A 17,435-nucleotide genomic window follows, 5' to 3' on the forward strand; every position below is an offset into this window, starting at 1 on the left:
AGCTTTATCCTCCTATTTTGTAGAAAGAGGAGACGATACTGGCCTCCAAATTTTAGAATGTCTTAGTTGGTTCCCTAGCTCTCAGAATTCAGAGCCTCTCTCCAAGAGCCTTTAGAGGACACTGAAACCAATAAGTCACATATTCAACTTTTTGGAACTTTGATACATTTGGATGGCTGACCCAGGAACACCAAAGGATTTACTGCAACAGATGTTGACTACAAAAGCCAAAAAATAAGAGAACCCAGGACCAGCTGAAAATCTGCCTTGGACTTATCCTTTGTAAGTTCTGGCTCATTCCTGTATCAGCCCCAGCGAGAGCATAACACTAGGCTCTGGTTTCCACGGTTACTGTACAATTAGCATTCAGGGGCTTTACTGTATACAGTGCACTCGAAAGCAAACTCATTAGACATTCCCTTACCAGGATCTCTGTGGGCTGCCCCTTGCAGCGCCAACTTCTCTCTGCCTCTTTCTCCTCTTCTCCTGCAGGATACTACAGCACATGAGACCAGAACTTTCTGCATTCTCACATGTGCCTGGCCATGAGTGGCAGCCACAGTGACACAATCACAGCCCAACACTAAAGTCTTCAGGTGTCCCAATAAAAACAGAGAGGAGATGGTCAGGGAAGGAAAGGGAGCCAAGAATTCTGGAAAGTCTAGCATGTGCCAGTCATTGTTTCCATTCAGGGAACACATATTCAATGCTCCATATAGGACAGGCTCTATGCCCAGGGTTCCCAAACTTGGCTGAACACTAGAATGATCTGGGGATCCGTTAGAAATTCCAACGCCCAGGCCATGTCACAAAAACGCTCTCTGGGGAGGTAGGACACAGGCATCTGTATTTTTTGAAGCTCCCTACGTGATTCCAACGTGCAGACAAGTTTGGGAACAACTCCTCTATGGTATGTGCTGAGACCGATCTGAGTTATCACAATATTACTAGGAATACATTGAAATCCCTCTTTAACAGAACATAAAGCAGGACATCAGAAAGGCTGACCCAATATTAAATGGCCAGTAAATGGCAGAGACATAATTCAAGCATATATCTGCTTGACCCTAAACGCTTCTTCAAGATTGGTGGTTGCCAGAGGTGGGAGGTGGAGGTAGGCAAAATGAGTGAAGGGGGTCCAAAGGTACAAACTTCCAGTTATAAAATAAACAAGTCCTGGGGCTGTAACGTACGGCATGGTGACTATAGTTAAGAATATTGTATTGTATATTTGAAAGTTGCTAAGAAAGTAGATCTTAAACATTATCATTAGAAGAAAAAAAATTTGTAACTGCACGTGGTGACAAATGTTAACTAGACTTATTGTGGCAATCATTTCACAATATATACAAATATTGAACCACTATGTTGTACACCTGAAACTAATATGTTATATGTCAATTATATCTCAATAAAAAATTACTTAAAAAACCAAAGCCTTCTTCAGGGAAATCCTTTACACTAAATTCACACTTTTTTTTTTACTAGTCACTAGTCAAATGAAAGAACCAGAGGCGTGGTCTACTTCAACACATATGTAGTGTTGCTCTTGGGCCTCTGGCTTGAATATACATGACTGAAGTATTGGGAGGTCATGTAATAACTGGCTTAGTTTGTAGATCCATCCCTCTATGCCTTAGCAGCTGACTGAGCTCCTACAGCCAACTGTTGAGCCAGGTTTGATCCTATGGTGATAGAAGAAGTCTTAGGTGTTAACGCTGGCATCTCAGCAGCAAATCACCTTTGACACTGGTTTGTTGTGACTCTGTGCCTTGGCTCTAGAAATTTGTCATATACATTTTTCCTGAGTACCCAGCAGTTCCAGGAATACAGTACTTGCACCTAAATCTTGTTTCCCTGCTTAGCGCTCAAGTTGTTCTAAGATGGGGTCCTGAACCCCCTCCTGGGGACTGGAAATTTAAGGCCATTTTCTCTTGGTGGGATTTCCTTTTGAGATAAAGTCTCATGGCAGAGGGAACGCACCAGGTTGTCTAGACTGAATGAAAAGCAGCGGATCCGATCAGGGCATATAACCTCAGCTGCCTGTTGACTGATCCACCACTTCTTATTCTCAGTGGGAGAGAGGCCCTGTGGGAAGTGGAGCTAAGAGGAGAAAGGAAGCCCAGAAGAGGGCAGATTTGGCAGAGTTCACATTCTGAGTTGGGTCAGTGTAGCGATGGAGAAGGATAGCTCCGAGATGGGCATACTTGTCTGGGGGGCGCTGGCAACCAGGGCTGGGGAGAGCCTCTGAACCAACATGCCTGCTCCAGGAACCTGAGAGGGTCCTCAGAGAGTCACAGAGGATAGCACTTAATTAGCTTACAGACTACATTCATTTCTCCTAGCAGAGGCTAAGGAGTCAGATCTACAGAAGCAGAATGAAGCAAAGACATTTAATAAAAGATGCCATTTACTTGCAAATTATCCGAATATTTCTGGTCTTTCTAAAAGAACCCCTTTCTTTTTTTTGTTATTTAAAACAATGTATATTTATTGATATCTGAATGTTACCTCTGAGCAGCAATTAGAATAGTGGAGTACCACTTTTATTGTACAAGCTTTTTTTGGTAATAGCTTTATTGAGGTATAATTCACATGCCATAAAATTCACTCATTTGTAGTATATAATTCAGTGGTTTTTAACCTATTCACAGAGGTGTGCAACCATCACTACAGTCAATGTTAGAACACTTTTATCAGCCCAAAAGGAAACCCCCAACCTTGAGCCATCAATCCCCAGTTCTTCCATCCCTCCCATTAAGCAACTGCTAATCTACTTTGTATCTCTCTGGATTTGCCTATTAAAAGAACCCCTTTCTTAACAGAAAAAAATTCTTTATAGTGCCTTAGACCTTGGCAATTAATTTTATTTCTACAGTGTAGAATTATACATCTAAAAGCTTAGAAGCTACAGGATTAGGATATCATGGGACTTGCACAAGGTCACATCACCCGGAAAGTCAAGGTGAAGACTGAAATAGAGGAACCTGAAGGGAGAAAGACTTCACCTTAGTTAAGCACCAATGACCCCCACACAAATGATTTTTTTTTTTTTTTTTAAAGATTTTATTTTTTCCTTTTTCTCCCCAAAGCCCCCCCGGTACATAGTTGTATATTATTTGTTGTGGGTCCTTCTAGTTGTGGCATGTGGGATGCTGCCTCAGCGTGGTTTGATGAGCAGTGTCGTGTCCGCGCCCAGGATTCGAACCAACGAAACACTGGGCCGCCTGCAGCGGAGCGCGAACTTAACCACTCGGCCACGGGGCCAGCCCCCACACAAATGCTTTTTTAAAGTCCTACTTTGTCATGTTGATGAAATGAGTCTCAAGTACCTTAGAGACCCGGACTGGGAACAACTGAACAATAAATTTCATTAAGGTCATTGTAACAGTGGCTTACAACTTAAAAACAAGACAAGCAGCACACGTGATTTTAAATGTCCATATTAGGAGTGCAAAAGTTCACTTATGTTGCAAGACCACAGCACAAAACCTAAAAACGCTGCTTTTGAAAGCTCAATTAAGATTAATTTTGGGAGCAGACGTTTGATTATATACTTTTTTAGGGGGGCACAAAAAGACTTTTTTAAAAGCCTGCAAATCCCTTTCTCTAAGTTAATTTCAACTGTCCTGGGTACGGCTGCCTCCTTTGATTTTAAATACATGAATTATAACTATAAAATAATGAAACCATTGTATGCAGCATGTGGAAAGCTTGTAATGTTTTGGTTGTATATACTATATATACACAATTATATAACTATTTTACATATAGTATAATTACACACTAATGTGCATCAAAATTTTTTTTGTTATTTGAAATAATTACTAATCATTTTATTACTTTAGAATTTAGATTTTATTCTGAAAGGAAAACTACTTCTAGTTCTTAAATGAAACATCCACCTTGCTTTGTTGGTGGCAACTACGTATGTAATTAACAACCCACTTCTAGCTTCCATGACAAACCCAGTTGCCTTAGTTGTCCAGCTAATTCTGATACAGTCTAGTTTTGGATCTAAGTAATCTACAAAACTGACTTCAGGGGGCCAGGCCGGGGGCACAGCGGTTAAGTTCCCACATTCCGCTTCGGCGGCCCAGGGTTCCCCGCTTTCGGATCCCGGGTGCAGACATGGCACCGCTTCTCAAGCCATGCTGTGGTGGGCGTCCCACATATAAAGTAGAGGAAGATGGGCACGGGTGTTAGCTCAGGGCTAATCTTCCTAAATAAATAAATAAAATGACTTCAAGGATGCGTTTTGTTGACTTTGTAGGAAGTATGACCAATAGGGTACTTTTAGAGGTTTTACGTTTTTGTGCAAAATTAAGCAAAAAGTGAAGCATGGCTGCTCAAGTTAAAAAAAAAATCAGCTATAAAGAAAATTTTTGTATGTAAGATTTTCTGTCCCAGATAATTAAATTGTTTGGAAATTTCACATTTTAAATTCTAAGATTTTTCAAACCCAACAATAGAGGTAGCAAGTGATTTGGTCCAAACAGAACCTAACTCTTTACTAGATGAATTGAAAATGAATTAGACTAAGTAGGGCTCATCTGTCAGTCCATTCGACAAGCCTTCACCGAGTGCCACCTTGCAAGGACCGGGGTATACAACGAAGTAGGCATACGTCCTGTTTGTTAGGAAGTTCATAATCTAGGGGGGTGGCAAGTGCACCAGTAAGGAACTGCAGGTGCACTCTGATATGCGGCATGTGTCACAAGAACAAGGGACACTGGAGGCACAAAGGAGGAAGTGACTGGCTCTCCTCAGGAGGGTGGGGTGAGGGCAGCCAGAGAAGGGGCTGATTCGGCTGAGGCCTGAACCACGCCATCGTATGCTTTGTAGGTCTCTGTCCCATAAGGAGAGACACCAAGGGGTTTAAAGCAAGGGAGAAATGTATGTATAGATAACATTAATCTCCAACTTTATGAATAGGTCAGGCAACCTATATCCTGGCCTGTGTTTTAACTAATTTTTTAGAAAGCAGAGACCAAGAAAATAAAAATACCTTGTGACAGTCTCTTGGAACAGGTGGATTGTGTCCCTCACAACAGAGCTTCTGTTACGATGTTTCTTCTATAAAACTAGCTTAGTGATAGTAATATTTTGAGCCACCTGTCTTTAAGTATTTGTGGAGATCGTAGAGAAACCTACAAGTGAAACAGCTAACGTGCAGTGATACTGTTTATGGGTTTTACTGCCCCCCTGTCCTTCCCTCATGGCCACTGTCCCAACTCTCCTTTGTACACACACACATACTGCTGTCTTCTGGTTCTTGGTCAGATCCTCTCTTTAGCTGTCTGTCTTTGAGCCATCCTGGCCCATTAATCACCGGGATTACAGTTAATGATCTCCAGGTAGCAGTGACAACTTACATGTGCCCAATTACACACGTCAAAAGCAGATTAAATATCACAAAGCCATTTCAATCACAAATACACTTACAGAAACATGCTTCAGCTACAGGAATTCACAGTGTCTCACAACTGAACATTTTTGTAAAATGCAGCTTATTAATTTTTCCAAAGACGAAGAATCTCAAATGACCTTGTGTAACATGGCACATAAAATAAGAAGAAGATAAACCTCTCATATACCACAACAGGAGGAAGGGATTAAAAGAAAGAACTATTGGGCTAGCCTCATGGCCTAGTGGTTAAGTTGGCTCACTCTGTTTTGGCGACCCAGGTTCAGTTCCCAGGCACTGACCTACACCCCTAGTTGGTGGCCATGCTGTGGCGGCAGCCGACATACAAAATAGAGGAAGATTTGCAAAAGATGTTAGCTCAGGGTGAATCTTCCTCAGGAAAAAAAAAAAGAAAGAAAGAACTACCAATTTCAGAACTGAAGACTCACTTTTTATACACATAGTTTTCACAGCAGCAAAAAATACTTCACAAATTCATGGTTTAGGGTTTGTTTACATTTTAGATGTCAAAACTAATTTCTTTCTATTTTCTGCAAGATGTACTTTGATCAAGAACAAGACACATTTCCAAATTTGTCAATTTCGGTAAGTACTTGCAAATTTTACATTCATATTTATATCACACTTTTATTGGCAGACAACTATAATCAAGAAAAAAGATTGCACATAAACTAACAGATGATCATCCTGTACAACGTTAAGTGTAAGCCAAAGTGAATTTATGACTTTCGTCTCTATTCTCTTATTTTTATCACTTTCTATAATTTTGAGACTTCTTCTGCCAAGGAAAACAAAGTTTCTGGAGGTCTTTGCAAGAAAACAGAATTGTTAAAAATACTACAATGAAGGGCGGTATAATATTTTAAGCATATGTTTATTAATAATTTTTTAAAAGTCAATTTAGGGAATATTTTCTATTTCATCTATGTAACAGAACACCACTGGAATTTCAGATTTCCAGTGAATTTCCAGTGCAACGGTACTTACATGCAGCCGAAATAAAACGATGGTCCTACAATTATGACAGAAACGTGGGGCCCATTTTGATGAGTTTTCTGCAGAGGCAAGACTCTAAACACCTCGATCTCAAGATTGAAGTACATGAGGGAAGGTAGTGAAAAACCTAAATCTTCTGGTTTCATCAATGACTTCTGATAGTTTCACTCTTCCCCATGCCTCCCAACCTCCTGTGGTCTCTGATGACCTGGAGGGTTGGAAGCTATGGCGGTAGTTGAAAAAAGACAGAACAAGAACCAAAGTTGCTTTGTAAAAACAGCTTTAAATTGGGAAACAGCCTGGGAATGACATATGCAGTTTACATTAGTTCATGGAAACCAGTAACTTTGGTGTTTATGCTTGTCGTTCTCCTAATTTAATATCTGAACGTGGTCCTTCAAAAAAAACGGGGTGATTTCTGTTCTACATGCCCAAGGCAGAAATGTTTGATAAAAGCAGACCAAGCCCTCACGGCAGAATATGGAACACCATCTAATTCACTCACGTGATCTAGCTATTTTGCATAAATGGTCTTGATAAGCAGCCTTAATTAATAGTTTGGCCTTGCTTTGGTCCTGCCATGTGAACCAAATCTGGGATTTCCAGATTGACTTCTCTTCTTATCTGCCAGGTTCTGCAGCTTGAAAATATAATTTCCCATAAAAAAAGAAAAGATAAAATTAAATCTTCCACGGGAAAATTTTCCAGAGTTAAAGATAGAGGATACCCATCAAAGAGAGAAACTATAGATAGCCAACAGTTATATGAAGACCAAGACAGACATGTGGCTTGAATTATCTGGACAACTACTTCATCCGGCCAGAAAAGCCTAGATCTGAACTATCATTGAATGAAAGTTTTTGTTTTTCTTTCAGATTTTAGGGTCATAAATAAACTACCGTATTTCTCAAATTATCCATACTTGGTAAATGGCAGAGGTCGGGGGTGAGGCAAAATAATAGCTGTTACAAAGATGATTACCATTTGGCTCTATATTAGGTACGTTATTTACCTAGGAAAAAATTTAAAAATAGAAGAGTCAACATCTCCTGAGCTTTAGAGTTGAGGCACACTAAGACAGAGCAACATTTGCCTCCATTTCAGTTCCAAAATCCACAGGAAAGGTTAATTGGTGCTTAAGTCTGGGATTAGCAAAGCTTGCATCAAGGCTACCACCTGGCCCAACAAACTGTGATCTGGGCTGGGCTGTGTGTTATATTCTATGAAAGGTTTGTTTTTATCTTTAGAAGGCAATCTGGACGTTTCCCCCATCCCTTCTTAAGAAAACCTTTTTGCTTAATCTAACATTGGCTTGCATTTCCTGAGTTTATACCAACTAGGAATTAGGGGCATGTGGGTGGCAAGGGACAGATACAGGGAGGCATTTGTGATCAACATGCCGTTGTCTGTAATAAAATGCGTTGTCCATTTCCATCACCATCATTTGATAGAAGAAATAAAGAAATGTTATTTATGTAGCTCTTGAACAACGAACACAATCTGTAGTTAATGGAATAACACTCAAAATTTCCTTGTGAAGAAATGCGATTACAAATTAAACTGTACAATTTAGCAAATGCATTTGGACATTGTGTTTAAGGCCGCGTATCAGTCACTGCTGCAGATCCCAGGCAGAATGGGAAAAGGATCGTCCTTTCAATGAGCTCACAGCCTCGGAGGAGACAGAAGACACTCGGTGTTCCCAGACAAGGTACTTGGCTCTTGGCCTTCGTGTCCTTGCTCAGGCTGGGCCTTTATTTGGAAGGCTCTTCCCCAATTAACTATCTAGAAAGCTCTTACATATCCTTCAAGGCTCAACTCAAAGGTCTCTTCTTTTTGTAGGTTTTCTGGAGCTCTCCTAAGGAAATTTTCTGTTTCTCTATTATAAGGACCTGTTAGAAACACCCTTATTATGATACTTCATATTATTTTGTAATTATTTATCTGTGAATTCAGGTTTGGTCATCTCCCAAGGCTGAGCTCTGAAGAGACACTCATTATTCATCTTAATGTCACCAGTAATGTGCCCCAGTGCCTGAAACATGGTAGGTGCTTCATAAATATTTACTGAAGTGACTAAGTAACTGCTTTATAAGGTAGAAAGCGTTAAGCATCACAAAAGAAGTACAGATTTTAAGAAGTCCTGTGGAGGGAAAGGATAACTTCCAGCTTGGGGCAGGGCATGGTGATAAGCAGGGATCAGAGAGGCCTTTGGGAGAGAAGATGGTTTGAAATAGACTTCAAAGGATGGATGGACCGGATTTGACATAAGAAAGCAAGAGCAAGGGGATCCCAGGAGCAGGGGACATGAAGGTTGTCATTACAACAAATAAATGTAACTGAACTGTTAGCCGTCACATAAGAACTTACAGATCCACATTAGTATTGTCTTCCAAAGCATTACCTTCTGATGCCACACACCTTGTTTCATGACTTTCTTTTAGGATTGCCTTCAGACCTGTTTCCAAAAACAGACACACCAAATAATCATTCATGCCTTATACTCTGCTCCTTTTGACTGGAAAGAGTATTATTTGAATTAATCTCTCTCCAGAGAGGGTCTCAATGGGTTTTGGCCATTTGAAAAGATAAAATTCACTTTTAAAGAAGAAAGATATGCTACCAGTTAGTATCCTAAAAAGGATGGGCCAAAGGCTTTATCTGCCATTGCCCTTTCTCACTGGAGGTGGGGAGGGACAGGGAGACGGAAAAAGCCATTCAGCAGTGGCAACACTTACTGGGAGGCCCAGTCTTAGGAAGTGGGGGAGTCCTGGGGGAGTAAAGGCTAAGGGGGCGGACCCAGAGGTGTGGCACCTCCGCAGTGAAGGAGAACCCAGGGATGCCCAGTGCGGCTCCGCTTTCGGCTGGACTGACAGCCGAGTTTTCTCAAAGTCTCCTCCTGTCCAGGCACCACCCGCTCTGCTCTGGGGAGCACCTCTGGCTGCACCCTTCAACCACAACCTCCTGACTTTCCTAAGAGGAGCTGGAGGAGAGAGGGGCAACAGGACCTCCCCCCTCCCCCACTGCCTCCAACATTGCGCATTAAAGAATTTTAAATAAACACGCCTTAATTAAAATATTCCTGAGGTGATGGTTTAAACAGGAATGTATATTAACTTGCTGGACCTCAGGTTTAGAGAGTTTGAGTTCTTGGTTATGAAACAGTTCTAGCAAATAAAATTATCTTGATCGTTAAATTAGGCAGTTTTAAAAGCTACTACTGTTTTGATTTAGGGAGAGAAAGATTTAAATACTCTAAAAACATTTATGTATTCTTATCAACTAACAATAAAACTCAAAGGTATTTATGAGACAAAAATAGTTCTAAATATAAAAAGCTTACTTAGAGCTTCAAAAGACAGCTAACTTTAAACTACTGTGAATGACATTGTAGACATTTATTGTTGACTTTACAGCACAGGTAAAAATAAAATTCACAAATAATCCCCAACCTTCAAATGGCAGAAATTGAACCTATCGGCAATAATCCATCAAATCAGACAACTGGTCCATAAACAATTAAGAGATCATTACACAAAATCTTCTTACTCCTTAATTCTATAAAACTGCATCTACCTCCAACCTTCCAGAAACTATTTTCTAAAGGTCACTAATAAGATGGATGATGGCAGCCTTTTTCCAATCCTTACTCTCCCTGACTTGTCATAGTTGATAGCAATAGCTAGTCTCTTTCTTATAGCTTTGAGACCCTCAAATCTTTAGTTCTTTTCTCTCTCTTCTTTGTTGCCTTGACTCATTTACTCCATTCCCTAAATAAGTTTTTATCTGTTTTATCTTCCATCACATTCTCTTTTTTTCTATCTTTCCATCTATTCCACTATCATCTCTAGGTCTCCCCTTTCAGTGAATTTCAGACCTGCATTTCACCTGCCTGCTCCACCTCTCCATCCAGATGGACGTCTCACTTGCACCTGCTGAAAGCTCATGTGAATACTTTCCTTACTCATGTGACTATCTGGTGAAAAAACATGGTGGAAGCTCACATGAATATTTTTCTTGCCCTTCTATTAGCTCTTCCTGTTAATTTCCCTATTTTTATTGATGTTACTATGATTCTCTCAGACTTCCAGATTGGAAAATTTCTGTTTAGACTTGATCTCTCTCTCTCTTTCCTCTGTCCTCCAACTCAGCGTCCACTCCATCTCTTTGCATTGCCACGGTCACACTCTAGGTCACATACTAATGACCCCTCCCCTAGCCATCCACTTGTCTTCTAACATGTATCAGGGCCTCTAATCTCTTCCCTTTTCCATCTATCATGAACAACTGCTAAATTATTATTTACAGTGTGTAACTTTCTGCTTAAAAACCTATCTTGAAGGAAAAAACCCTGCACATCACTACAGACCCACCTTCTCAGGTAACACATAAGGATTTCACTACCTGGCCCCAATTTGCCTTTCTGGCCTCACCTCTTGCTATGTTCAGCTCTGCAAAACTACCAGCTTTTCTCTCAAAGTACTTTGTTCACATCCTACGTGCATGTGCTGAATTCTCTGCTAGAAATTGCCCCTTCCTTTATTGTCTGCCTAAGGAACACCAAAATTGTTCTCATCCTTCCAGACTCAATCAAATGTCAACCTCCTTGTTGCCTTCTGTACCCACCCAGGTGTCTAATTTGCAAGGTTTACCTGCTAATAGAGCTTTGTATTGTTGTTATTTATTTTTGCATCATAATTAAAACCTGCTCCTTGATGGCAGAAACTGTGCCATAAATGTAATGTCTAGTGTGTGCTTTGTGCATGGTAGGTAGCCACTAAACGGTTATTAAGTAAATGAATTACTAAATAAATGAATGAGTAAAAATTAACGATCTCCCTTGAGGCTCGCTCAAATTGGACTCCTTTGGTCCAACTCGAACATACTAGAGCAGTGCTTTTCAAACTTCAATGTGCATATAAATCACCTGGGGAAATCTTGTTAAAAATGCAGGTTCTGACTCAAGAAGTCTGGGGTGGGGCCTGAGATTGTACATTTCTAACAAGTTCCCAGATTGCTCCTGGTCCAAGAACCACACCATACTACAGGACTCGGTGTTCCTCCCATGTTTTCCTGGTCAATGCAAGCATCGTGCCTTGCGCTTACCTCTAGCACATTACTCACCTTGTTATATATTGTGTTGTATTGTTCATGTCTTCTTCAGCTAGAATGTGAGTTTCAGTGGACAGGAACTGTGTCTATTGTGTCATATACCCATCTTTGTATTCTTCGCACCTTGCCCGAAACCTGGTGCACGTAGGTGCTTAAGCAATGTTTGTTTAATTACTGTAGTCTCTTTCAGGCTGAACTCACGGCCATTTCCAACCCAACTTCATTATCTGTGCATTTGGAGCTCCTTTCTTAGTCAATGACACTCCTAACTCCTCTGAGCATTCTGGATCTCTTCCACAGGAGAATGAAAGTAATTGGCTACCCAAAGCCCCCAAAGGGAGCCAAAAACCCAGGAGCAATTAAGTAGACTGAAAGCAGCAGTGGTCAGGCAGACTGGTGAGAACCACTCTCTGTAGACCCATAGAGGAGATCAATGAGCTTTGTGATCCAGACAACCAATACACCCTCTGAGGCTTTACTTAAACGCTTTGATTAACAAACAGAAGGCACAGGTTTGGCACAAGTTCTAAATGAAAATTTTGATATAAAAGATTGAGAACAGTTTTTGCTTGTAAAAATCAAGAGAGGCCAGAAGATTTGAAAACTTACAAGACATACATATTTAAAGACATGCTACAGAGTCTACATTATTTATAAGTCAGGATACCCTCTGGCTGAGTTTTAATTTGATCACAAGCAAACTGTTAAACTTTCGCTCTGTTAATGGACACTTGGCTTTTATATTGAGGAATAGGCTGAAAAGAAATATCCACCTGGAGGAAAAGGATTGATCATAGAGAGTCTCGCTTTGAGAAAAATAAAACCCCACTTTGTCTGTGATTATAACCACTCTCAACTATCTGCATTTTCTGGAGGGCAGGTTAGGATGCATGACAATTGGTGTATAGGATAGATTTCTTAAATCCACATTAACAGAAAGAATTACATCACCACTGCATAAGACTTTCTATACATCCATCTATGTGTAGTTTTACTCTATTCCGCAAATAATTATACCCTCGTTGTTCCAAAAGGCAAAGTAATTCGGAAAGACATACGAAAGGACAGAAATATGTTAACAAGTTTAATTCCAGAAAGTTAAGAAAACAACCACATTTTTATCCTATTCATTGAATTCTTTTCATAACCTTTTCCTGGCTATGTCCACACAGAATAGAATAATAATGTTGATCTGGACAATTCATAGAAAAAAATCAGTCATTTCAGTAATTATAAGTGGAAAGATTAGGCCTTAGTCTTTCAGCTTTAGTTATCTGATTTGCAGGAACTGCCAACGACTATTCCAAATCTGACCAACTACAAGGGATGATACACAACATTGTCTCTATTGGGTTCGTGCCAAAAGATCAATTTATTCAACAAAGCGCATTTGAAACCCGGCACTGAGGAAACTATGTAAATTAACATGGGAAAGAATTCCCAATAATTAAACCAACTGATAACTGCGAGAGTTTCTGGTATAGTCCTTCTAGTTCACGGTCAGGTTGAAGAAAAGCTTACAGAAACAAGAAGATTCCTTTTACCACAGTAAATGTAACAAGAAATTCCAGATAGATTACTCCACAGCCGCTTTTTCCCCCAAGCACACCCCTACCCCCGCGCCAGCACACTTGTGCACACACATAGATCCCACTCTCCAATCACGGTCCTGAAAAATCGCTGGCCTCAAAGTTTTACATTTTGCCGTGACAACTGAAGGGAGCAACAGTTGCCCGTCACAGCTGCAGCCTGAACACAAAGGTTAGGAGGTGGGAGGAGGCAAATTCAGTTTCAACTATTAACTCGGGGAATGATAATTTCTTAGAGTGGCGCACCCTCAGAAACTGAGTCCGGGGCAGCATGTTGTCCATCACTAAAAACCCCCAAGAGCTCAAATCTCAAAATCCAGTTTGAAAATAGAAGAAAACAACAGTTACTCAAAATACTTGAGATGTTAAGTCGCCTCAGCTTTTCAACTGTGTCCATTAAGATGGAATGCGTCTCTTAAAATTTCTGAATATTGTGGTCTCAGTGAACACTAACACGACATCTCTCCACATTCTCGGTGATCCTTATCATCTTACAAATACATACTTTTGGGATAGTTGTGACCAGCGGGCAAATAAATGATTTTTATTTATTTTTTTCTTCCCAAAGGCCATTTGATCAGACCATTCTAATAGCTTTTTCCTTTCTCCTTACAAAAATGCTGTGATTCTGGTTAAAATTGTTTATCATTTATTTTGCTGGTACATCGACAGACCATAGTAAGTGAGGAGAAATTAGTTTGATTTATGCTATGGATTATGTTTTGGAATCTTTTAAATAGTTTTTAATAATTTAGATTAAAAATTAAAAACTATAATTTTTATGATATACTTTATAATCATTTTTTTCTACCCCTAAACCTTAGAAGAGGACAAAAATATTAGGAAATATATTTCTATGCATGTGCCTTAAAGCCTGTCAAAAAATTTTGTACATATGATGTTATCTCTGAATCAACATTTTCTTGCCATAATCATTCCTCACTTTTAATATCTGGCCAAAACTTTATCGTACTACTTTTCCACTAAAGAAATGAAGTAGATGCTTTGCTTTATAATGATTACTATTTTAAATAGAAATTTCTCATAGCATAACATGTACTCAATAAATAATAGCTGTCATTATTATTATGGCAATCCATGCTGCCCAATGTATGCTCTAAGGATTATATTCTATATAAATGTATATATATTTATATTGTATAAATAGAACATTTATGTTTTATAATGTGTTTTTCAAATGTGGGATGTGACCCATTAGTGGGTCATGAAATCAATCTAGTGGGTCTCAGCTAGAATTTTATTAAAAAAATGAAATAGAAGAGAAAATATCTGAATGAATTTCACGTGGTAAGAGAAAGCATTGTTTTGTGAAACTTGTTTTAGCATTGTGAGTAGGGTGCGTGTGTGTATAAAATGTATTTCTTACTATGGGTTGCCTTTAAAAGTTTGAAAGTCATTGATTGTCACAAGGCACATATTTCCAATGAACATAATGAAAAGATAAGTATTCACTTTAGAAAAAGGAAAACAACTACATTTATTTTTCTATAATTAATAATCAATTCTTCTCTTTTATGTTCAAAACACGATTACTCAGCTTAGTACATTGCATTAAAGGTATTCAAACCATTTAAAAGTAATTTTCTATTCATTTTCCACAGGCACCATTAGAGAATTAATAGGCTAACATTTGTTGACATGATTATTTTCCCCAAATGGATTCTCACTCCTTTACCATTTATCTATCATGAAATAATAAGACATCCAAGGACTCTCGATGTTTAGTCTATATTCTCTAATGATGACCTATCTCCATGGCTAACACGTGACAATTCCTCTGTATGACACACCGATCCATAACAAAACAGCATCTCATTGGAAATCTATGAAAAATAATTCCAATTAGTCTGTACAAACATCCACCTACATCCACATACACCCTTCCATATTAAAACCTTTCAAATGTTTACAGGCTCTCTTCTCAGAAATCATAATGTTGTGTGTGAAGAAAAATAATCAACTTAGTTCTTGTATCTTGCACTGTACATTTCAGTACTATGCAGAAAATAGGCCAAGTAGAAAATAAAAAGAAGCATCAGTCTTTAGGAATCAATTTTAACATTTGTACACATGTTGGGGAACAAAGGCAGAAGTCCCATACTCCCTTGAAAAATCACAAACTCTGCCTTGGTATTCAGCCTGCTATACTGACATCAATATTCAGAACGAGGGTTGGGTGCTAGAGTATAGCTTTCAGCAGAGTGAAGGTTCTGCCCTTGAATAGAATTCACAAATACGCCACGTCGTCCTCTCAACATTTACTCCAGTGAGACCATCCACCGTGACCATTCAAAGGTAACAGTGATTTCTAATGGAAAGGAGTTTCCATGGGAATACTTTCTATAAGAAGTGCGGTGACTTAAAAGGGCAGGGAAGATTCTAAGAGTCCTCTGCCTCACAATTTAGTGCAAACCATTTACTGAGTACTTACTCTGTGCCAGGCACTATGCTGGTGACTGCAGACAGAGATGAGTTTCCAATCAAGTAGTAAAGTCCCAAAAGCACCAAGAAATTACAATTCTATCTGCTAAGGACTATGATTGAGCTATACTCAAGATATGAAGGAGGCGTAGAGAGCCACCCAACCGGGACTGGGAGCCAATGGAGATCAATGGAAATTTCTTAAAGAGGCAACGTTGGAGCTGAGTATTGGGGCAGAGGGAGGGGTGCTTCCCTGAGGGGACTCAGGTCACACGGCATAATATATGTTCGGGACATTGCAATACAGTCTAAACCATATGAGATTTGCAGATTTTGCCACAACAACAATTGGATTTGGTTTGACCTAATCATTGCATGTGTTCGGAATTTTACACGTGGTCTGGCAGTACTGGGATGCAGGGAGACACAGGAAGATGGGAGAGACGAGGCCGAAGAAGAGGGCAAAGGTCAGACCAACTTCTCACAGGGAATTCAAGTGGGAACAGATGCAGGCTGAGATTTTATCCTAGGTCTAGGATAACACTAGGATTACCCAAATATTCAAAAATATTATTTGATAAACTTTAAAACAGCAAAAAAGAAATTAAAAACATTTAAAAAGACAGTTTATTCATAACTCCACCTCCTTAAAATGGTACCTATTTTCAAAGCATCCTGTTTCCTTCCCTTTTTCTCACACAATTTCTTAATATATATGCCATCCTAGTACTTATAAACTTCTGCATTCTCCTTTATCACTTAACATTGACTGGTAAATCACTTCCTACGTAATCATCCTATACGTTATTGTTAATGGCTGTGGAGTGTTTCATTGCATTCTTACCGTGAATAACTCAACCATTTTCCTTCTGTATGTCATGTAGGCAGTTTCCAGATTGTAGGCATTTCCAGTCCTATGACAAATGACATTCTCATAAACAGTTTCTACATGTATATTTTGTCTTATGCTTTTCTTGAGGTAAATTCTAAAGTGTGAGATTACGAGGCTACCAGGAATGAATATTTTTATGGACTTTTATTACCTTGGTGGAAGGGGGCTTGGTACTCACTGTTTTGCTCCAAGTGAGGCCCGTGGTGTGGTGCTCCTTGATGTATGTTTGAAGCTCACTCCAAATGTTCAAATATGAATTCACCCAATCCACATGGCGTAAATCACTTTGTTATAAAAGAGAGTGGAAGAGAGTGGAGTTAGGATCCAAAATAAAATTTAAAAAAGACTGAGGGGCACATGGAAATCCAGTAACCAAGACTCCAGATGACTCTGGAGCAATTGTCTTTCCAGTCCAGTCACCAAGAGCTGATTCCAGAAAGAATCGTGTAAGGATGTTGGTCCAGGTCTCTCCGAGAGAAGCCAAGTGGAGAAGAGAGGACCACAGAGAGGGGACCCCACCGAACAAGCCAATTTGGGCTATGTGTCCTCATGTCATCTCTAATGGGGAGATGAACATGGAAAGGAGACCGTTTCTTTCTGAACTGCTTCTGATGCAAAATGAAAAACAGCTTTCAGGAGGGAGAATGGTACAGAGAAGAAAAAAAGTCCTTTGGCTGGTTTTCTAATAGTTTGGTTGAATTATTCAGTTGAAAGTATAACCAAATTAGAGAATTTTAGATTGGTAAGGAAGTTGCTATTATAAGAAAAGTTATTTCCTACAAATAGGTAACACATCATACTTTTAAAGGGACATTCACTCAAATTACCTTAATTTGATACTCCTGATGACAAGGGCATGATCAGTATTTTTATCCCAATTTTACTAAACCAAGAGGTAGTAAAATGCTTACCTTTTAAAACAAGATTAAGATACAGGATTGAGAAAGCTGTTAGAAATATTAAACTTAAAGACAGG

The 17,435-nt window shown here is 39.4% G+C and overlaps 1 protein-coding gene across 3 annotated transcripts in view; it reads right to left on the bottom strand.

The window, feature by feature from the left end:
* The window catches only part of CAP2 (cyclase associated actin cytoskeleton regulatory protein 2), a 132,086-nt gene that overhangs the window by 16,179 nt on the left and 98,472 nt on the right, over positions 1-17,435 (bottom strand). For all 3 annotated transcript variants that reach the window (XM_044773202.2, XM_044773203.2, XM_070515600.1), the window contains one exon: positions 16,638-16,743. In XM_044773202.2, the coding sequence (XP_044629137.2) occupies positions 16,638-16,743 (106 nt within the window). The remainder of the gene's footprint in view (positions 1-16,637; positions 16,744-17,435) is intronic.

The sequence above is a fragment of the Equus asinus genome, chromosome 8 (genome assembly GCF_041296235.1).
Source record: "Equus asinus isolate D_3611 breed Donkey chromosome 8, EquAss-T2T_v2, whole genome shotgun sequence".
Lineage (NCBI taxonomy): Eukaryota > Metazoa > Chordata > Mammalia > Perissodactyla > Equidae > Equus > Equus asinus.